This window comes from Scophthalmus maximus, chromosome 10, assembly GCF_022379125.1.
Source record: "Scophthalmus maximus strain ysfricsl-2021 chromosome 10, ASM2237912v1, whole genome shotgun sequence".
Classification (NCBI taxonomy): domain Eukaryota; kingdom Metazoa; phylum Chordata; class Actinopteri; order Pleuronectiformes; family Scophthalmidae; genus Scophthalmus; species Scophthalmus maximus.
The window spans coordinates 23,360,001-23,381,716 of NC_061524.1; the positions used below are offsets into that span (position 1 = coordinate 23,360,001).

At 43.2% G+C, this 21,716-nt stretch overlaps 3 protein-coding genes across 4 annotated transcripts in view; 2 read left to right on the plus strand and 1 right to left on the minus strand.

The window, feature by feature from the left end:
• Positions 1-5,378, plus strand: part of rgs7a (regulator of G protein signaling 7a) — a 42,472-nt gene extending 37,094 nt beyond the window's left edge. For both annotated transcript variants that reach the window (XM_035605393.2, XM_035605394.2), the window contains exons 10-18: positions 233-307; positions 385-483; positions 715-776; positions 1,221-1,331; positions 1,433-1,558; positions 3,161-3,347; positions 3,525-3,614; positions 4,336-4,372; positions 4,521-5,378. In XM_035605393.2, the coding sequence (XP_035461286.1) occupies positions 233-307; positions 385-483; positions 715-776; positions 1,221-1,331; positions 1,433-1,558; positions 3,161-3,347; positions 3,525-3,614; positions 4,336-4,356 (771 nt within the window). In that variant the 3' untranslated portion in view covers positions 4,357-4,372; positions 4,521-5,378. The remainder of the gene's footprint in view (positions 1-232; positions 308-384; positions 484-714; positions 777-1,220; positions 1,332-1,432; positions 1,559-3,160; positions 3,348-3,524; positions 3,615-4,335; positions 4,373-4,520) is intronic.
• Positions 5,379-6,262: 884 nt separating this feature from the next.
• LOC118284075 (gremlin-2-like) lies at positions 6,263-12,721 on the plus strand. The gene is made up of 2 exons (XM_035606695.2): positions 6,263-6,663; positions 11,292-12,721. The coding sequence occupies exon 2, from the start codon at positions 11,293-11,295 to the stop codon at positions 11,869-11,871; it is 579 nt and encodes a 192-aa protein (XP_035462588.1). The 5' UTR covers positions 6,263-6,663; position 11,292; the 3' UTR covers positions 11,872-12,721.
• A 78-nt stretch (positions 12,722-12,799) lies between these two features.
• fmn2a (formin 2a) overlaps positions 12,800-21,716 on the minus strand; it is a 33,604-nt gene continuing 24,687 nt past the window's right edge. Inside the window, exons 13-17 of the mRNA XM_035606694.2 lie at positions 19,871-19,963; positions 16,032-16,083; positions 15,018-15,167; positions 13,968-14,049; positions 12,800-13,776 (exon numbers count right to left, since the gene is read on the minus strand). Of these exons, the coding sequence (XP_035462587.2) occupies positions 13,750-13,776; positions 13,968-14,049; positions 15,018-15,167; positions 16,032-16,083; positions 19,871-19,963 (404 nt within the window). The 3' untranslated portion in view covers positions 12,800-13,749. The remainder of the gene's footprint in view (positions 13,777-13,967; positions 14,050-15,017; positions 15,168-16,031; positions 16,084-19,870; positions 19,964-21,716) is intronic.

The following is a 21,716-nucleotide window of genomic DNA, read 5'->3' on the forward strand; positions in this document are numbered from 1 at the left end:
CATTCCATGTTTAATTAACTAGCATCTGACACATTGTTCTGGAGACTTCTCAGAATCACTTCACGCCCCAGCGTAGCATATTGAATTTGATTTACCAAAACCTCGTTTAATGGTGGCAAAAAAGGCACCTTCCCACTCCGAGGCATCATTCCCGAGGGCGAGGCGTAAACAGCTTAAGTCGTAGAAATGCAATTTAAGCTGAAACAACTCCTCCTCCTCACTCTTCTCACAGCCTGGATGTGTGAATACGACAGAAGTGGACATAAAGAAGTCCTCCAGAATGAAAAACCCTCACAAAACCAGAAAGGTACAGTTCACCTTCCCTCATCCCACCTACAGCATGTTGTCTACTATCAGTCATTATTCATGTTCATGTTGTGTCAGTCTGTGTACGGGCTGCAGAACGACATCCGCACCCACAGCCCGACCCACACCCCCGCCCCGGAGGCCAAGCAGCCCACAGAAGAAGAGCTGCAGGAACAGGTTAGACCAGCAGGTGGTGCTTCACCGTTACAGATAGGATCTTTAACAATCCAGCAAGTAATTCTAGATCTGGTTATAATATTTCATATCATTTTTGGTACGTCACTTTCTTCCCCTGACTCTCTACATAAGAACATAGCAGAGATTTAAGGGTGCACACATAATCAATGCAATCACCTAGAAGTATAATTGTATACTGTGTTTGCTAATTGTCCCTTGCTGTGGTTTCAGATCACCTTTTGGCAATTGCAGTTAGACCGGCATCGACTGAAAATGTCCAAAGTGGCAGAGAGGTGAGTGATGTTCTTTGTGTCTTTATTCGGTTTGGCCATCGATCCGTCTATCGAGCTGTTAAACGGCCTAACATGGCGTGGGAGTGAGAGCTCTGGTGACCTTGTGGAGTGACTGGGCACCGTCTCTGCCTCATGTGGGCATTGGTGCAGACAATGCAAGATGCTGGATGTCACACAAAGGGCTGATTTGTCATTTCCTCTTCTGAGGGAAAGGTGCATTCAGCAGCGGGTGTGTCCGTCTCTCTTGTCCGACTCTTTCATTTCAATTTGAAGGATTTCTCCTTTTGTCATTTAAAGCTCACAAATAATTATATCACAATCACTCAAAGAAAGGTGTAGAGCATAATTTCACCAGATGTGACTAGATGTTATGTAACTAGAGTATAACATGCCCGATTGATGCTATTGAAATGCTCTCTGTTTCCTTAAAAAAAAAAAAAACAGTTTGCTGGCCTACACAGAGCAGTACGTTGAATACGACCCTTTCCTCACGCCTCCAGATCCATCCAACCCCTGGATCTCAGACGACGCCACGCTCTGGGAGCTCGAAGCCAGGTGGGTACACTGTACGTCTGTTTGTGTTAAGATAGGTACACAGATCTGAAAATACAGGATCTATGAAAGGTGTGTCGCATTTTTCACATGTCTTCCCCCAGTAAGGAGCCCGGTCAGCAGAGGGTAAAGAGGTGGGCTTTCGGCATCGACGAGGTCCTCAAAGATCCTGTGGGGAGAGAGCAATTCCTCAAGTTCCTGGAGTCTGAATTCAGCTCAGAGAATCTCAGGTATATGACAGTACACACATGCAAATCAAATGTTCACATACTGTAGACTAGATGACGCACGGCAGGACTCCCTCTCCACGTGCCTCTGTGGTTAGATTGAATCAGATGAACATCAGGTGATCCTCTGACAGACACGAGCAGTGATGAGGGGTTTCTCACTGGCAGTGCACATGCTCACATAATTGCGGTCACTTTTTCATTTCAACACCAGCCAGGAGGCTGACAACTGTAATGTGGTTCTGTTGTGTTGTCTGTTACTGAGGTCATTGCTCATTGTCATGTATCAAGAAGTAATCTACAACAATATGTTCAATCAAAGCAGAGATAGCTGGTGGAAGCTGCTCAATATTTATATATATTTTTTTAAATATGCACAACTGTAGCTGTGGTTAGAATGAGACATGTTGGCAGGAATATTATGCTAATGAGTTTCTTCATGGCAGCAGGAATACTGCAGAGTATTAAAGGTGCACACCAACAGCTCATTGTGAATAGAGTAACCACTGGGAAGGACGGCCCCTCTGCTTCCTCTGACGGTACACGTCTGTATTGTTTTTGCCCAAAGCAGATAATGTGGTGAGTGTGATTAAATCATAATTTAATATCTCACTCACTTGAGCATTGTTTTAACGCTCATGTAACTGAACATGTAACTACATTTTTAAAAGTTAAACTTGGTGGGCCACCGTCTGTATCTGTCTCTGTTGAAATCCCCCCACGAAAGACAAACATTGAAACTGTTTCTGGTGCTGTTGCACATTTCATAATTCCTACCATGTGTATTTGCTCCCCTGCACATTGGAAAAATGTTGGCATTACACTATGTGTTAAATTGAAAGACAGCACTGTTAAATTAGTTGTTGCATCATTAATAGGGATGGGACGATACCGATCCTTTAACCTTGAGTTTCTGAAGATACCGATCCGATACTATTCTGATACAATCTTTTCCCCACGTAAAATAAAATATCAATAATGCAAACCTGACTCTGTAAGACAAATAATCAACTCCCCTGAAGGAAGACACACATACTCAGCCAGCACCATGACTGAGTTATGGAATACTGCTGTTTTATTCCTCACAGAACTTTTGGCAGAATGTTTTATGGTCATCACCGTTCAAACAAGCAAAAAACAAATTGAACTGTAAACTGTTGATTAAATAATAATACATTACCTTAAAAATATGATGCCGGAATGCCAGTAGATATTTAAATAGGTATTTATTTGGTATGTTTACTGTAATGTATCGGATCGGATTTTACTTCTTATTTCTTCTGATATCCGATCCAGTCATTGAGGCTTATATATATTATTGGATCGGGACAGGTCATTCATGTTGAAAATGAAGCCCCAGAACAGAGCTCACTCCTAGGATCATCCACAGAACAATGTCATCAGTGGATTAGTTTGACTTATTAAATAATAAATAACTGTTGACACTGTAAACTACCAACAATCAACTGACAATATTCACCATTAGTATGAGTGGATCTGTCCTATGTTTCTTCTAGTTTCTTCTTAGTCATGCAAACTTCCTATTGGTTGTCCAGAGCTACTACATGAAGATGCAACTGTCTTACCGTTCACTTTGGTCCGTAGGTTCTGGCTAGCGGTCCAAGAACTAAAGAAACGTCCCATCAGAGAAGTTCCAACCCGGGTTCAGGAGATCTGGCAGGAGTTTCTGGCCCCCGGAGCCCCCAGTGCCATCAATGTGGACTCCAAGAGCTACGCCAAGACCACCCAGAACGTCAAAGATCCCGGCCGCTACGCCTTCGAGGATGCACAGGTGTGTCACTATTCGAAAGCGTTCAATCCAATCCATAGCAAATGTGTGGTTTATATATGGTTCTAAAACTGTAGATAATAAAAATAAAAAAGGTCAACTCATGAATATTGCATATGATCATTTCTATCTGTATCTTGTGTCCGACGCCTCATTTCATTTTGTTTGATTCCACAATAGGAACACATCTACAAGTTGATGAAGAGTGATTCTTACAGCCGTTTCATCCGTTCCAGTGCCTACCAGGAGTTATTACAGGCCAAGAAGAAGGTGAAAAAAGGAGAACACTGGAAAAACAAACGAGATAATTAAGACGAAAAGCAGACGAGTGCATCTAGATGACAGTGAGGGGAAGAGAGTGAACACAGACATTAATAGAGTCTGCTAAATTCAATTCAATTCCACCTTTATTTGTATACAGTAGCACCGAATCACAACATACATTGTCTCAAGGCACTTTACATGGTAATGTTGAGACCTCACGATATCACAGAGAAACTACAGTTCACACAGTGAACAGGCAGAAGAAACCGGACTCATGTTGTGGGCCAAACATCTGCCTGGACCGGTCGGTGAGAGGAGGAGAGAGGGGGAGGCAGCTGCGTAACTGTTGTTTTAAATCTGTTAGACGGCTTCTTATAATGACAATGATATGGGTGACACCTCTTAAGAAGGTGTGGATGATGGCGTAGCCGATCAGGCCTCCTGTGGACCCGGTAGAAACCATCATGAAACCTGCTCTGTTTCACACCTCCTACACATTCTCTGTTTGGGATTATAAAAGGAAGAAACAACCAGATCCACAGCAGTCTCAGGTGTACAGGGCAGACCCTACCCGACATAATGTTGATACCCCTCCTCACTATTTACTCAGGTCTGTTTGGAACTGGTTTGCCCTTTGTAATGGTTTTATGATAATAGCAGAGTCTTGTCCCTGAATCTTTTGCACAGTAGTATAACTTAACTTCTCTGTTTTTTTTCATCCTCACAGAAAAGTAAGAACTTGTTCTGAAGGCTCTTGCTTCCAGGTAATGTCCAATACAACACCACGTGTACTAAGCGTTTGCACAAGGTTGCTGCACTCTCAGTTCTACTGCCACAAATGAGATGTATTCATTCTCTCTCATTCCCACTTACATGTCCCGTTCCACCTTCGGGTCTCTTCTACCTGTGCAGGGGAAACTAATAGCGTCCAAGAGGCTGACCAGTCGTGTGCCATCATGCTAAAATCAATGCCATCTCTCTCTGGGAGGTGGAGAGGGGGACCATCCCATTTCTTCGTCACCATCGTCTGTCCATACGCTCTGGGCTCGGCCGGGTGTCTGTTCGTCTGTTGTCCACCGGATGTTGCATGTCCAAGGAGAGGATGTTCCTTCTTCTCTCTCTCTCTCTCTCTCTCTCTCTCTCTCTCTCTCTCTCTCTCTCTCTCCTACAGTACCTGCTATATTTCCAGTATTCCCAGAAAGGAGGCCCCACTGGACTTGCCAGGACACTTACAGACTGGCTGGATGAAAAAATGTCTTTAAAAAAAAGAAATCAAATCCAGTATTCCAGTTCTTTCCATTGTGACTGCTGGATTGGAGCTCCCTCTCTCACTTCCAGCTAAAACAAATGATGTCAGAGAGAAAAAAAAACAAGAAAAAAATACTATGACAGCTTAAAATGATCAATCTAACTAATGTCATTGCTTTACATGATCTGAGGTCACAGATACTTTGTCACGCTATGGGTTGTGCAGGTTGTGCAGGATGAATATACTATATATATATATATATAAATATATACATATATTATGATTATTATGATTATTTATTGTGCATTCATTTTATTTTGCATTCTTTTAATTGCACTACAATAATTAGCACATATGGTTTCCATTGCACTTGTAAAGTCACATTCAAAAATTACAAAAATGCTGTCTCCTGTCTTATGTAGAACATAATTCTTTGTTATTCTCTCCTGCATTTATTTTTATACCATATTTAAAGACACTTTTACTTACTTGTATTATTAAAGTTGGTCCTCTATCTGTTACTATGGATGTAATCTTTCCACTTTCCAGGCACACGATGAGTGTGGCATGCAACAGAACCAGCAGTGCAGAATCTTAGAAACAGAACTGAACAATGCACTTTTGCTTTCTACCACTAGAGGGTGATCAAATATTTTCTACAGCAGGGATTTGCCTCGACCAGCTCCTCATCAACACAGAGAAGCAAAACGCAGCACAGTACTCGTAGTACTCGTCAGACAAAGAGTTTTGTCATGCAAAAGTCCCATCTCCCTCTGGTCTGCTGAAGGGCTTATTGTTCAGACTGTGCCCGTTCCACAAAGGCTGAGGTTTCGCAGGGTCTGTTGATGGTTCAGCTCTTTGACAGGCTCTGTGCCCAGTGGTCAGCTCAGAACGGGCCACAGAACACACAAACATCTTCGTCTCTGTCGCATCAAAGCATGTTGTTAGTGTGTCTGGGTACATGTACAATGATTTATGGATTGGGGATTATGGGTCGTCATATGATGTGGTTACAGTGTCGATGAGAAAGGAGAATTCACTTTAGCTCTTCTCTCTTTACGTGGCAAAATGTCTTATCCTTCCGAAAAATGTAAATGAAAGTGTCAAACAGGGGAAAAGGGAAAGAAACCCTTCATTGGAAAAAAAGAATAAAAGGAAAAGCTGTCTATTTGATAGGTTTGATCTATCATGGATGGGTTTGTGTTACCAAATATATATATATATATATATATATATATATATATATATATATATATATATATATATATATGTATATATCAATAGGCCGAGAGAGGCAGACAGACACAGGGGGAGACACACTGAAATGAAAGAAAAAAGTGAAGCTTGATGTGATTCACACAATGACCAGGGCCAATAGGAAAAACCCTCCCAGTCTTGAGGAGGGAAGAGGAGGTGGTGGGGATTCAAACTAAGGCAGGGTTAACAGTGAGTCACACCACAGGCTGTCTCCACAGCACTAAGATATGGGCTTACTGTGACTTCAACCCGGAGCTTCTGTCTTAAACCTAAAAAAAAGAAAAAAGACTAAAAAGAGGGAGTTAGACAGAGACAGGAAGTTAGAAAAAGATGCACATTTCCCAGGAAGATGGAAAACTGATCGTGTCCAAGACGTTGAATCTTTAGCAGGGGGGAAAAAGAGGAGCGAGGACAAGCCTGAGGATACTACAGATTATGTTGCCATGGAAACCCAAACTTGGAAGCGGGCACAAGGACCACTGAAGGTGGACAACCATTCTTGACTCCATCCTCGACACATTACTGTCACGCTGCGCACTGTGGTGAGAGGTACATGAACCCTATTCTACTGTACGCTTTGACCTTGTATCAAAACTTAACAGAGACTGTTTTAAAATGTTTTAAATCTAAGAACAAATAGCATGCTCTGACTCCGAATTCATGTTCCGTTGAAGAAAACTCCTGATGCAAGAATTTACACATGGACCCACAGATGACTTCCCTTCGTTGGCTGGATTTTTTTCATTTTAAAAAGCATGATTTTTCGAAAGGACAGAAAAAAAAGGCTTATTTTACGATGGTCATTGTTGGGAGCGTATGTGGAGAAGCAGTGATCATATACGTGAACGTGCCGTTTGGAGCTCCCGAGAAGAGCGTGGCTGAGAGAGTGCTCCCACGTGAGGGACTCCGTGACTCAGTGAGTCTCTGAATGACTGAGCAGAACCGAGTCATTTGAACAGCAGTTGTGCAGCTATTGAGTATTTTCTGCCTGCATGGTTTGACTCCCACTGGGGCCACCCATAGCAAAAAGAAACATGCCCTCCAGGTACTGTAAGGTGCACTGGATGAAAGTGTCTACTGAATGACTATAATTAGGGGCTGGAGGTTCCAGGGAATTAGTGTTGTGAGTGAGAGAATTAGTGAGCGATGACAGGAGGTTGTACAGTGAGATCAGGAGTCTGTTTACTTCTTGCAGTGAATGTCATAACGTGAGGAAATGATTTTAATGTATGGGAACCTGTTTTCATGTGTACAAAATAATCTCTATTCTTTTATGTCTCTGTTCGTGTTTACAGGAGGGCGTCCTTGTTTGTGTGTCTGTGTGTTCACTTTTGTATCACTGTGTGTATTTGTATATGAGTATTTGCTACAAGTTGGTGTGAACATATTTGTGTGTGTGTGTGTGTGTGTGTGTGTGTGTGTGTGTGTGCACACTGCGTGCGGTGAATGGCAGAGAGTTTGCCTTCTGATCCTTCTTACAGCTCCGGCGACTGCACCACCTTGCACGGTCCGTTCCGATGTCAGAGAGGATTTAGCACACGGACACATTACAGTTTCTTCAGCAATAGGAAACACTTGATTGGAAGCCTCTAAAGACAGTAAAACAGGCGTTTGATAGAAACCTTAACAACAAGTTCACACATGAACAAATACTGAGAAAGTCCAGAGGAAAGGGGATTAAAACGGCAGAGAATTGCTGCATTTCGTTCCAGCTGTGGGAACTTCTTAAACCCACACGACATTCATGTCTCTATAGAAGTACATTTAAACTGTTTAACGTGCTGCGGCCTGTCATTGTGCCAGTCATTGCAAACTCATGCTGCGCCGCCAAACATTGTTCAAACCGGCAGAACTTCTTTTTAAGATCCTGAAAGGTTTCCACAGACACTGAATATATTTAGAATAATGCTCAAGAACTATAGAATATTTCAATTTGATTGATGGTTAACCCGTAAAATACACGGTCTTAGTCTTGGGTATTTCACTCAAAAATTAATATATCTTCCGTAAAGATTTGGAACAAGCCGATGGAGACGATAAATGTGACCGTTCAGCACCTTAAAAAAAGATACTCAAATGGAAACAAATGAACGATAAAGGATTAAATAAACTCGGCTTCAGGAGCAAGTGGAAGGTCATGTCAATGACTGCAGCTAAGAAGAGCCATGCTGATCTGGAATGAGAAAGCACATATTATAATAGCATCTCTGATTGCACCTCGTCCTCGACTGAAGCTCTTCATGTCACTGAGGCCAAGGAGTTGGCTTCTTCATTCTTGCCAGTGCAGCTTGCAAAGCATTATATCTGGGCTGCTAGTCATTATCAAGATGGATTGTGGTGACAAATGGCCGCCCAGACCGCCAAAAGGAGCCTCTTGGCGATGTTGGCATTAAACAGATTTCCAGAGAAAAGCCCCCAAAAGTAGCCCCCCCCCCCAACTCCCCAACTGTTAATGAGCCAACAGCCAAGCGTAGTTTGGGAAAATACAATCAGCAAATGCAGATAATGACATGGTTCCTCTTTGTGTAATTGGCTCCAAGTGAAAACATTTAATTTACCTCTCGTGTGCGTGTGTGTGTGTGTGTGTGTGTGTGCAGCTACCCGTGTGTGAGTGAGGTCTGAGCTGCACGGTGAATTAAAGGCAGTTCTACTGTAATTAACTGCGTTTACCAGTCTTTTGTATGAGACTTTCTGACGCACCAATAATTGAGGCATCGGGTTTAGTTTGTTTTAACCTGCCTTTGAAGACCTGTGGGAAGACGTCTCACGTGGTTCCGTTGAAGTACCCAACTATTCAACAACTGAGCATCAGAAAATATTCAAATATTGGGCTGGAGATTTTCCAGACCAATTTTGTTTCTCATTTCACTTTGTGATTGTAAAAAAAGCCCATTGTTATCCAGACAGAAAAAAATGACCATGGAATTATAATGCCATTCTAAAAAATCAAAACAACAACAACAACACAACAAGTTCCCACTGATGATAATAGCTGTTTTCTAAAAGGCCTGTGTCTAGCTCAGCAGTCTCTCTGGTATTTGTAATTTCATTAGAGGTCTGAAATTTGGAACCAAGGTCTGCCACAGTTCAGCGAAGCATGGCCCAAAGTATTTGTGGTTTTGGTCGAACATAAAGCGACGTTTGTGGACGATATTAGTGTTCAGCAGACAGAAAGGTCCGGTTGAGTTCTGTCTCTGCATTAACACACAAAACCACAGTCTCCTTCCGTCTCCGGGACGTGGGGATGATTAGTGCTGTGCGTCGAGGAGAGGCAGAACGATAGAGTGACAGAGCGAGACAGATGGAGAGAGGGAGAAATAAAAAGACAAACAGCTTGTGGAAAGATATACAGCTGTGGAGGGAGGGCATAAACTGTGCATGAAGCCCAAGTGGGCCAGGTTTGGTTTCCCAGTGGGTCATCTGTCCCGAAACCCACCATCCTCACCCCCTTTCCTTATATCTTCTATCCTCAACCACTAACCACGCACCCATCCACCTCTGAGCTCCCCCCAAAGCCCCTGTATCCCCACCCCAAAACCGCAATTTGTCTTGCTGCAGAGATTGATGAGGATAGCACTATCATACTCAGCCCGAGTATGGGAGTGGAAAGGGGCTGCTGCCTGTACGGCCATCCGTCATGCCCTGTGTACACACTGGTGTGGGTCGTCCCCCCCGAGTCCTCAGGGCTTTGCAGACCATTGCTCTCCAAAGTTAGAGGGTGCCTCTTTGGACGATGGATGGAGGGAGACAGGGAACGAGAGCCTGCACAGCGAAGCCTGTTCTCTCAGGCCGTGCATTGAAATACAAAGTCAGCAGGATAGTGCGGCGAAAGACGAATGAGACAGTGTTGCACATGGAAGTTGGATCACGGGAAGCTGGAGTGGGGTCATGACTCCCTGATGCAGTAGGTGGTGGAAGAAGACGGCAGGAGCCTTTTGGTTTAGTTATTCTAACCTTATGGTGTGTGTGTGTGTGTGTGTGTGTGTGTGTGTGTAAAAATGTGTGCTTACAGAAGCAGCACAAATCTATCAACAATAAGCTTATACAGATGCGTTATGGGGAAAAGTGGATGTTCTGTCTCTTGATATCCTTTAGAAAAAGTCTGGTTCGAGTGCTCGCAACATCTCAGCTGGATGTGTGGCAAGTGCTGCTGGGACAGTGATAACAGGCTCGAGTGCTAGTGCAGCTCGGGCCAACCTGCCATGACCTCAAGGTCAAGGGCAGAAAAAAAGGAGGCAACAAGTCCTTAGTGGATTACGATAAAGTCATTTGTTCCATGTCAGAGTGAGTTGCAGGTCCCGAAAAAAAAACAAGAAAGGAAACATACAAATTTGCACAGCAAAGACGAGTCGGTGAATATGAGCAGCCAATGGCCTTGGGGCAGTTTGGTTCTCTGTCAGAATTTCTGACTTGATGTCATGCAATGCTTGTCAAGAGCAACATCTGTTGAAAAGATGCTCGAGTGATGGTCAAATATGTGCTGGCACAAATACTGACAGCATGCACGCGGGCGGACACTCGGCCCTGAGAGGCGGGGAAACCATTTCTCTGGATCCTACTCTGGTTCTCATGCTAACATGACACAGAAGACACTACGGTGATCATGGACACAGGTCATTCTCAGTTCAGTCCGCTCCATAGTATATCACCAAAGAGTAGAGGAGAGGACTCCCAAAGGGTTCTGCCGAGTTCCCCGACTCTTCCCCTAATAACATGCAGATGGGCCCCTCTAATGCCTGTTTACATATCTGCGGCATAGTTCATGACTAAAGTAAGCAAAGCCCTAATTATTTTACCCGGCGACGGGACCAATAAAATCAACTTCCCCTTCTCGTTATGGGTGTTTAAGTGTGTCCTTTGATGGCAGGGCTCTGTTTATTTTTGGAAGAGTTGTGTAGCCGAGAGGAAAGCAAATAGAAGTAATGACAAGTAATGATGGTCTGGTGATGGATTCATTTCCTCACTGATGCTCGGGAGGCAAGGCTCCAAAGGTGGTTTGACACAAACGCACATTCACACAAACACTGTTGTCAATATCAATATCATGTCAGCGATTGCATGAATGTTGTGTGATCACACCAACTTAAGTGTGAATACTTTTAGGATTCATGTGACAACAGATGATTTATTCTGTTCAAACGTGTAAAGCAGAGAAATGTGTTTCTTTCTTTTTGTAGAATGCTTTGGAGAATTACTATCCCAGTCCTTCTGGCTGGAGTGCTCTGCATCCCTGCGGAGACCAAAAAGTCTCGGCCCCAGGGATCCATCCCATCCCCGCACAAGACCAAAGGAAACCTGTCCTCAGAACGTCACCACCGGCTATTGCAGCAGAAACCGGAGGTGCTGTCCTCCAGCCGAGAGGCCTTGGTGGTGACGGAGCGCCGCTACCTCCGCAGAGACTGGTGCAAGACCCAACCCCTCCGTCAGACAGTCAGCGAGGAGGGCTGCCGCAGCCGAACTGTGGTCAACCGTTTTTGCTATGGCCAGTGTAACTCCTTCTATATTCCCCGTCACATGGGTCCCAGCTCCGGTCAGGCCCAGAACCGAGGCCAGGCCTCAGGATCTGGAAGGAAGAACCACAACAAGGCCCAGGAGCCGTTCCAGTCCTGCTCCTTCTGCAGGCCGCACCGCATCACACAGCTCACGGTGCAGCTCGACTGTCCAGACCTGCAGCCGCCCTTCAGGCATCGCAAGGTGCAGCGGGTCAAACAGTGTCGCTGCATGTCTGTGGACGTGAGCAGCCACGGGAAACTGTGAAGGAGGAGTTTAAAGATCTGTTGGAACTGAAACGACATCTGCATATTGTCAAAGGCAGATATTCACAAACGTTGCCAAATAAAGACTGGCTTCAAGTTGAACTATTCCGCATCCTGTTTGACAAATAATGGCTTGTCACACAATAAAAAGACATCAAACATGGACCTGCTATTATTTAATAAAGGGCCAATAATGAATTAATCCGAGACTGTCAGCCATGTTGGTGAGCTGACGCTGTTGAAAGAGACACTGATGATGAGGCAGCCAATGTTCCGCCATGTTATTTTTTAACAAAGCTCATATCTACCTGCTCTTTGTACAGTTACTACCAGACCCCTTTGTGATAAAGGCCTGTTTGAAGTTGTCCTCCTTGTCCAGACCCTGGAACAGCAGCGGTCATAACTATCAGTCGCCCTATGGAGACCTGGAGAAGTAGTACATGTGCTATCTGCAGTGCCTGAAAGAAAATAAACTGCACCCTGTGAACCCTTTCATATGTTTTTGTGTGTGAAATTAAATGTATTTCTGCAGGTAACCTTGCAGCAATTACAATTTGACAACAAAGTTTTAAAAACTGTTTCAAAAGTATTGTATCCGTTATCCTGTATCTTTTCCTGAACTCACATGATGATGATGATGATACACAAGCTGATACTGCAGTGACCTGTGGGATCCTCGTGTTTGGACACAAGCGTGGCAGTAGACTGTGCACTTGCCACAAATATACTTGCCAGTAGGAAACACGTGGCATGTGTATGTAAGGGTGCAATATATACAATATATATAAATATATTTTATGTATGTGTGAGTACGTATGTAAAAAATTATATTAAATCTATTTCATATAAAACCACAGTGTGTTTAGAGTACATGTAGTCCTGACTCAGACGTTACACAGATGACAAACAGTATACAGTAAAAGCAGAATTTCTATAAGAATTTAATGTATTTTCTTTTACTCAATAAATATCTTTTCATGGTCCAGGGTATTCCATCAAAACATATTGTTGGTATTGTATGAACATCACATCACATCACTTCTATTCCTCAATTAGCATGTGGGAGTTCACACACTCACGTAGCGAAACAACAATAGTGCAGAGTAAAAGGATATCAGGTCTCTGTCGGATCACACCAGTCAGGTGTGCATGGCGTCTTTTGTTGAGAAAAACTTGAAACCACAATAAACGAGGCGCTGCATGTAAAACCAATAAGTTCTGAAACCCACTCGATGAAACGGTTAAGAGAAGCAGATGTCATGCCTGTGTGAAACTGGTTCCGTCTTCACACGATACATTTAATCACAGATGATATGTCTCAGAACACAAGCTTTGTTCTCCAGCGCTCATTGGACCGCTACTCTGTGGTAAGGCACTTCCTGTCTGGCAGGTGATGCGTACGTACCAAGAAGATATCTTATAAAATACTGTGCTTTCCACCACTAAGGGAGAAAGAAAGAAGTACAACAGGAAGTGATCAAGTCTTCCAAGCAAAGTAGGCTTTGACATTGAACATAAACTGCATATGGCTCATAAAATACTGAGGAAGGTTGGATACAGTGTCGCTACAAATTGTCCTATTAACTTTTTTTCTGGCAAATGACTCAAATTATTTTAATGGTCTCAGTTTAATGAGGTCTTTGCACCATTTCTGGCGAGTACTATCAAATGTGGCAGAGTAATACAATTTTTTGAATTCCACTTTGAAAAACAATACAATATCCACTTTGAGCCAACGTATAATAAAAACAGCTCTAAATCAATTGACAACAAATATGGGAAGCACATAAATGTAAAAACGGCCGATGACTCATGTCAGATTGTACAAACAGTGCTTGTGCAACAGGCTCGATGATGATCATTTTTTCCATTTTCTGCTTCAGATCTTCTGACCCAGCTTTGCTTTCTGTGGAATTAAACAACAGGTCTGGGTTAGTAACAGCTGGCAGCGCTGGCACTCATCTCAACAAGTTGCTGTTGGAGCCACGAGTGTTGTTTCTCATACAAGGTGAGGCAATAACGTGCACCCAGCAAAGGGAAAAAGAAAAGGACAGATCCTGCTGGAATCGAATGAACAAAAGAAGAGCAAAGACGTACTATTCCAGAGGCATGTTTGGGTTTCACATTGTAGGACGCCTTCTCTCTGGCCTGTTTGAAGGAGTCCTCGGCCATTTTGACCCTGAAAAAAAAAAGACGTGATTATCAGTCATCCAAAGAGATAAAGAGAAAATAATCGTCTGGACTCTCACCCATGCACTCTGCTGAGATTTACTATTTTAACCATTAGAACAATCCCAGTTTGGATCATCCAGACTACGGTCATGTGGGATTTGAACACTATGCTCTTGGTTTTGTCGAAGGGCCAATCGTGCCTCTTTGAAGTGACTCACTCTCATTTACTACTGCACGCCGCATGCCAGCAGCGTCACTACTCATCGCTGCTCTGAAAAGACAAATCATCAGCGTGCTGGCAATGAGTGAGTACGACACTCAAAACTTTCCATCACTTATTACATGGGTACTGTGCCAGCACTGCATGTTCATACAGCATAGACGAGGATTAATATCCATAGTTCCTCTGGAGTCCAACAGAAGAAAAAAACCCCAGCAGAAGTCCAGGTTGGGCTGACTGCCTATGGCAAATGGCAAAGAGTTAATGCTTTCAAATTTGTTTTTATTCTTTCCTACTGTACAAGCAAAGCTTGTGACATTTTGCTTCTTCTACAAAATACATATCAAAGTTCAATCTTCATTTGGCACAATGGACCAATTTGCTTTTTGTTGACATATGCAACAATATCTTTATATTCATCAAACCACTGGAAGCCAACTGGATGCATTGTGTGTTTTTTTCATTACTGGGGTGAGGACATAGTTCTGGGTCATTTAAGCTCTTTTCCCTTCATGAATTTGAATGAATCTGATAGGATCTTCCGCGAACACGGCATGTGCTGCAAGTTATTAATGGTTCGGAAACTTACGCTTGAGGAAAATTGTAAATGTATGAACATTGATGTTTCTATAAGGCCATTGTAAAGGTCAGAGAGTTGTGTACCCTTCCCAGAGACAGGCAAATAAATGAAAAGACCCTGGTGTCTCACAAGGATTTGATTTGGGGGCTGATAGGTCTGAGCGTCATTTTCTCACCGTTCCTTTAACATCAGCTTATTCTTCTTCTTCCACTGGTCTTTGAAATCAGTGGAAAACTCGTGCCAAATGGAGAAGAAAGTGTTGGGAGAGACCTCTTTCTCTCCTGCCTTGGGTTTGACTGAGAAGGACATGCTCAACTCTCCGAAGCTGAGAACAGAGAACAAAAACATCACTTCAAGACCAAACTATTACAACATGAGATTACAGAAACATTCACCGATTGTTGTGAAATCTGGCAGTGCTATGCAAATATGCAATATATTAAAGTTAGAAAAAACAAAACACAAACCACTGATGACGATCGTGAACACAAAAAATGCAACTACTGACACAAACCCAGTCATTCTGTTTTCTTTCAGTGGGATTAACTTCCAAAAATGAAACTCTCACAAATACAGTGTTGAGCTTTGTCACTCCTCTCCTCGGTCTGCACCGCATAAGCTTCTCTGTGCATAAACACGCATACTGTATATGAGGATAGGAAAGAAGGGAAGAAGAAAAGATGCAAAACTCGCAGACAAAAGCGTGCACAAAGCAGCGGCGGACACGTGCAGGTATAAAGTGGTGGCGGTTGGCAGTGGATCAATACAGCGGACAGGTTGGGGTCTCTTTGTTTGGAGTGCGCTATAGGAACACATTCCTAGCCAGCAGTAACAGAAGCCTGGAGCCAAGGCTGTCTCCTCTCGCTCTGCTTAGATAAACAACACAGACACCGCACAGGGGGCCTCCCGTCTACTGATGGCCTGGCATGACGGCCTGCACCTTCCATGCAACTGAGGGAACGTCGAGTCCCAAGTATCGACAAAGCAACGAGATTATATTTCTTCGCTGCGGCGGGAATATATCACCTCAAACTGAATTGCATTGCATTATCCAGTTGCGCCTTTACTTTCATATTCAGATCTGATAACTGCCGTGACGCTTGAGAAGAGACCCCATGAAATGGAACAGATGTGACTGCATTCATTTTTTAGCTGTGGGGAAACTTTGAGAGATAAAGAAAGTCCTCACATCTTCTGCGTGTCTGCCAGCTCCTTCTCCTGGGTCTCCAGTTCCGTTTTGGCTGCAAAGTGAATGAAAAGGGAAAAAAAGCAGTGAATTGGCACATAAAGAATTATAAAGTCGGAAATGCATCCTTCACCTGCGGAGGATTCCACGTGTCACCAGTCCTTAAACCAACAGTCTTTTCAAGGTCAGCGTTGTGCCACCGGGTTATTAAGTGTCGAACCGTCCACTGTTGCACAACTGACAAATGAGTACTGCAGACCCAGGACAAGTGCTTCTTTGTGCCGGGTTACTTCGAATGGAGACAGATGACTGTGTGTGTGTGTGAGGGTGAGAGTATAAGAGAGACAGACGCAGGGTAAGAAAACTGCGAGTTGGACACCGTGGTACCCATTAGTAAATATTTCCAGCAGGCCACAACATTTATCTTGCTGTGCCATCAGGACCATTTTGACTTTGTAATAAATTATGATATAAGAGAACGGCAGTGAAATGTGACAGGCTCTGTCAGGAAAATCCCGCAGGTTCCTACTTATCAAATTTCAGATCTAGGGGCTAAGCTCTTTTAGTTAATATACAAAAGAGCTGTAGTGGAGTTTTTGCTGGTCTATATCTTCGCTGTGCTGATGGACAAAATGTTGGACACTCAATTCTCCTGCACAGCTTCTCTCCACTGTAGGCTGCTTTTGGCTTAAATTGTCAAATGACCAGATATGGTCTCATCATAGCTTTCCAAGACACATACGACAGTGGATGGGACAGAGAATCTTTCCTGGCACAAATCTGTGTTCTGCTCTTATGTTGGGAATATCTGGTTGCTACGTGTAATTGAAGCCAGAGCCACATCTAAAGATCCCAGACAAACCCTCTGAGAGCGGGACTATACTTTACAGTTCCATGGTGCTAAATCACTCCATAGCCCACGATTGTCTCTGTCTGCTAACGGCTCATCAATAAATGATGACATATTGATCAATAATATGAATGGCGAGATAATATCAGGACTGTGGTCCGTTCTCCACGTAAAGATGATATCAGACGCTACTGTAACCCTGACCTGGACGACGGTCTAGAAACATTGAATTAAGCGAGGTGAACTCTGACACACTTGAATGATTGAGTAAGAATTCAATAAGAACATTGTTGTTTTTATTTGTTCATCTAATGGTGATGACACGAAGACATTATGGGCGGTTAACTTATAAACATTGTGTTTGCAATGAAATAAACATTTCGAGTATATGATCTAAAAATGTTGGTTCTGTAACGTCCATCAGAAACAGATTATCACATGACCAGCGCTTTCTTGCATGTCACATTGACTCCATCAAAGGCCTGCATGCATGAGAATTTGTGAAGCGAGCGGGGAAAATTGAGCTAGACCAAACAGCCGAGCTCCAACAAGTCCGCTCCCACTGTTATTCTGTGGTTAGTTTCATGGTCAGAAAATAAACAAAAGCGGCTTAAACTATGGAGCCAGCAACAGTTTAACCTCAGGCTTTAAGAAATTACAGAAATAACAAAAATAAGACATTTGGCTGTTGTTCTTTTTGTCACCGCAGCGGAGGAAGAACCCCAAGAATCCCGTCTGGAGCCTTCGAAGTCACATGTCCATGTTACGGTGCGTACATTCTGCTCTCGCAGGAAAAATAACCCTCGTCATTTGCATCAAAGAGAGAGCTCCCATATTTCTCTCAAACGCAGAGAGAAAGGGAAAGAGAGGGGGAGAGGTGGAAATGGGAGACATGCTTTCATCTGCAGATTTCCTTTAAAATGGACAGTGAGCATTACTGCGGAGGAACATATGCTATATATTATACCCTCATTTGAATACAAAAGCAGTTGGTGAGAGCCCTGTGAGCTCGGTCCTTCACAAAGATTGGACACAGCGAACTGAATATCGCCAGGGTCAAAGCCAACGCAGGACAAAGAATGGCATGGACTCGTCATGTTGAAACAAGCATGGCACACTGAGTCTTGCACATTTGAAATGGACCACAGTATGTTGTCGACCGATCTCGGGGATTAAAGCGTGACTGTATGACATCTGGTGGACATGATGGACAAACACGACTACATCCACAGTGGATTTTTCTGCACCAATATCTAGAACAAAAATGTAATATTTGCTGTTAGCCTCCTCCAGAACGGAATATACGTGCAATGCAAGAGGAGATGCGCCTCTTATACAATAAACTATCATCAATTAACAACCCTCTGTGAAGGGTTTTCCGTTTTTCCTAATAGGAGTGGAGGGATAGAGGTAAAGAAGACTGGAAAAATTAAAAGATTGCAATTGAAGAAAAAAACAGCAGGACAAATATATGACAATAACATTTCATGATGTGAAAGGGATTGTGTTCTGAACAGGTCCGTTTTTGTTCCAGCCTCTCGGGTATCTACTTCTGCTCTGTGCAGTCAATTTAACAGGCTGCATGACGGGTTCACCTTCGACCATCCTGAATCTTGCTTTGAGGCAGAGAGAGATGTATTCACTCTTGTAAAGGTAGAGATCAAGACAAACAGCACAGCTACCAAGTGCAGTCATAATCCATCAAAGCAGATAGGCAGGCTAGAAACAAAAGCTGTGAGTTATTCAATACGCGCTGGAGTAAACACACGTCCCTATGGAAACGACACTGAGTGAACCCCCGTGTGCGTACATCAACCAGAAAACAGCATGAAACACGTTTGGAAGTGCGTGTGCAGACATAGAAGACCTACATCATTCTGATTGATGAGCTGCTTCACATGCTGTCACACCACAGAGGAATTTTCAGCGTAGATATACCGAGGGGCTACCAGCACGGAACACTCGGTTCAATCGGGATGGATATGTGATTTGCTTCATTATTTGTTTTAACCCCTTGTATGATGGTAGCACAGAGGAGCAAACATTATGAGGAAACAAACTGAGCATCCCGTTTCATCACTGGGCAAAATTCTTCAGGTTTTTCTATTGTGATCAAATCTGATAAAGAGATCAAATCTAACAACGCATTACTAAGATTATCAATTTTTTATCATTCAAAACATATGACTCTTTTCTTGTGTGTGTGTGTGTGTGTGTGTGTGTCTAAATAACTCAACAACGCTTGGACAGATTTTTACTAAACTTGGGGGGAATATTACGGTATCTCACTTTTGGAGACCACCAGTCAGGGGTGGGGGTGTAGAGACACGCGGGACGTGCACAGCAGGTAGGCACGGTGTCATGATTTCAATTCTAGATGGGCCGTAGTCATTTTTGGATGGGCCTTCAGATTACAGAATACCGTTTGCTGTAATTGACTGTTTACAACTGATCGTTCCACTTAAAAAAAAGAAATCACTCTTATGCCGCGGAAGGCGACTGGCCTCATCTGGTTGATTTTGGCACTTTCCTCAAACAATACTTTCAAATTCTATTTTTAGGAAACGCCACCTTATTTGGATTATCTGTCTGGATTATTATTCATTGACTGCAGCGAGAGAGAGAGAGAGAGGGGAACACTGCGCTGTTAGTTCATAAGCTTCTGCACCAATCACAATCAGATAGCAGCCTAATAAATGGGTCTGTTCTGTTTTTAGATAGGGAACATTATTTTAATCTTTATTGTGTATTTAAATGTTAAGAAAATGTTTTCCCAGTCATCTAGGAATGTTCCAGCCCAGGCTTCATGGACACAGTGTGGTTCACTGATGTGTTTTTGATATTTGGACAACAAAGGAGGCTTTGGGTATGGACAACTATAAGGAGGATGAATACATTGTTGTTTTTTTAAATACAGCATATAAAATATGAGGAGACTGTTGTGCGTCTTATCTTATTAAGCAGTTTCAATCGCTTCTGAAAATAAGCTCACCTTGGCTAAGAAATGTGTCCATCTTGTCCTTAAAGGGTTGCAGGTTCTCTCCAGAGGACAATTTGCAAACTTTTTCTGTCTCAGCCGAACATGCTGAAACGACAAGAGATGATCAGGATGAGAGGTCTGTTGGAGCAATATAGAGCAACAATATCCTATCCAGAATATCTGTTGTCTTTACAAATTCCATAGTACACCTCACCCCTGTTGAGCTTGCTCTGATAAATTTCTGCTGAATAAGGGTCAGCAAAGACATAATGACCCATAATGACTAATAAGGCACCCCCAGGAAACGGGAAGGCCTGCACTCTGATCCCAGGAGAAACTTATCGTCACGCACGATCTGCAAACATAACACATACACAAACTGAGCTCAAGGCCTTAGAGGTGCAGAGGCCATGAGACGCTGAAGGGAAAGGGATGGTCGGGAATAGGCAAATGGTGATTCATCGAACATATGGTGCCTCAACCTAAAAGGTACACAGTGAGCTCTCTCCACTGTACTGCTCGCTGATGTCCTTCAGGCCAGCCAAGGCCATTTGTGCACCGCCTACCGATTGGAACCTCCCTCTGGGGACTGTCATTGAAGCCCGTGTCTGCTAGAGCGCTCAGCTGGCCCTCCTAGGTAATGAAGAGGCCTGCAGGTATAGCATGTGATGATGTATTTATGTAGGGACAGCATGTGCCACTGCCACTGGGGTCGGAGCAGACGCAAGTCCATTTCCCCTGCGAGCAACTCCATCTTTATGAATTGCAAATAATGAACAGCCTCAAGAATCATTATGGCAGAGGAAAAACAATATTTGGCAACACAGATCAGGCACCTGATTGGTTTAGCAGCAAAGCTACATAAAACATGATAGAGAACAGACCAGGTTTGGGGAATTGTCAATCGAGCTGCTAGCACACAAACTCACACATACACACATACATACCCACACGTTTGCACAAAGATACACAGTCGTTTTTTACCACCAGTTGGCACTTGAGTCTTTGGAAAGTGTTCCGAGCGCTGTGTGACTTGAGACAGAGTAATGAGAGGGAGTATTTCCCAACTGCCTCATTCATTAGGACTCTCTTTCCCTCAACAGCTCAGTTTAGCTTGTCAAGCATAATCCAATTGCCACACTTTTTTTGACATGGAGTTACACAGGAACCTTCATTCCTGCACACTTTTGCACAAGCGTCTTTTACATGTTTACAAAGTGTGGATTTCGTTTATATGTTAACTGTACGTTCAATACCAAAATGCAACATATAAAGACCTAACATGAGGTCATACTGTCGTCATGTGACTCATGAGATTATATAAACCGAATCATAGCTGAATGGAAATTCTACCTTCAAACTCCTTCGCTTGTGAAACCATTCTGGATTTTCTTTTTATCCTCCAAAGGTGATGGTAAGTGATGATGATAAACTTTAACTGAATAATCATGGGGGTTGACATGGGAAGTTATGTAACTGATTCATCACATGTATTGGTTCAGGAAGTGAATGGACAACTGTCTAAATGAATTAAAGATTGAACAGGTCAGCCATTAGTCAGTTCAACTGTGGATCATGTTTAGGACCCCTCTGAACAAAGTGATGACGCATCACATGCTCAAAAATGATCGGGAATATTTCTGAATTCTCATTGTTGTGTGTTGGAGGTTTGTGGCTTGCAGGGCCAGACAAGCCTCTTCCAGTTTGGTAAATAGCTGATGAACCTTTGATAGTGCACACAGGTAGTGGAAGTTCCCGGACCTTGCCCCTCTATATTTTGATCTCTATTTCGTGAGGACAGCAAAGGCACGCCAGGTTCAACAGGAGTCTACATCTGACGAGTCACATCTGCTTCTGG

Bases quoted from the DNA above. Each gene is read 5' to 3' on its own strand.
- LOC118284075 (XM_035606695.2), top strand. From the start codon at position 11,293: ATGCTTTGGAGAATTACTATCCCAGTCCTTCTGGCTGGAGTGCTCTGC.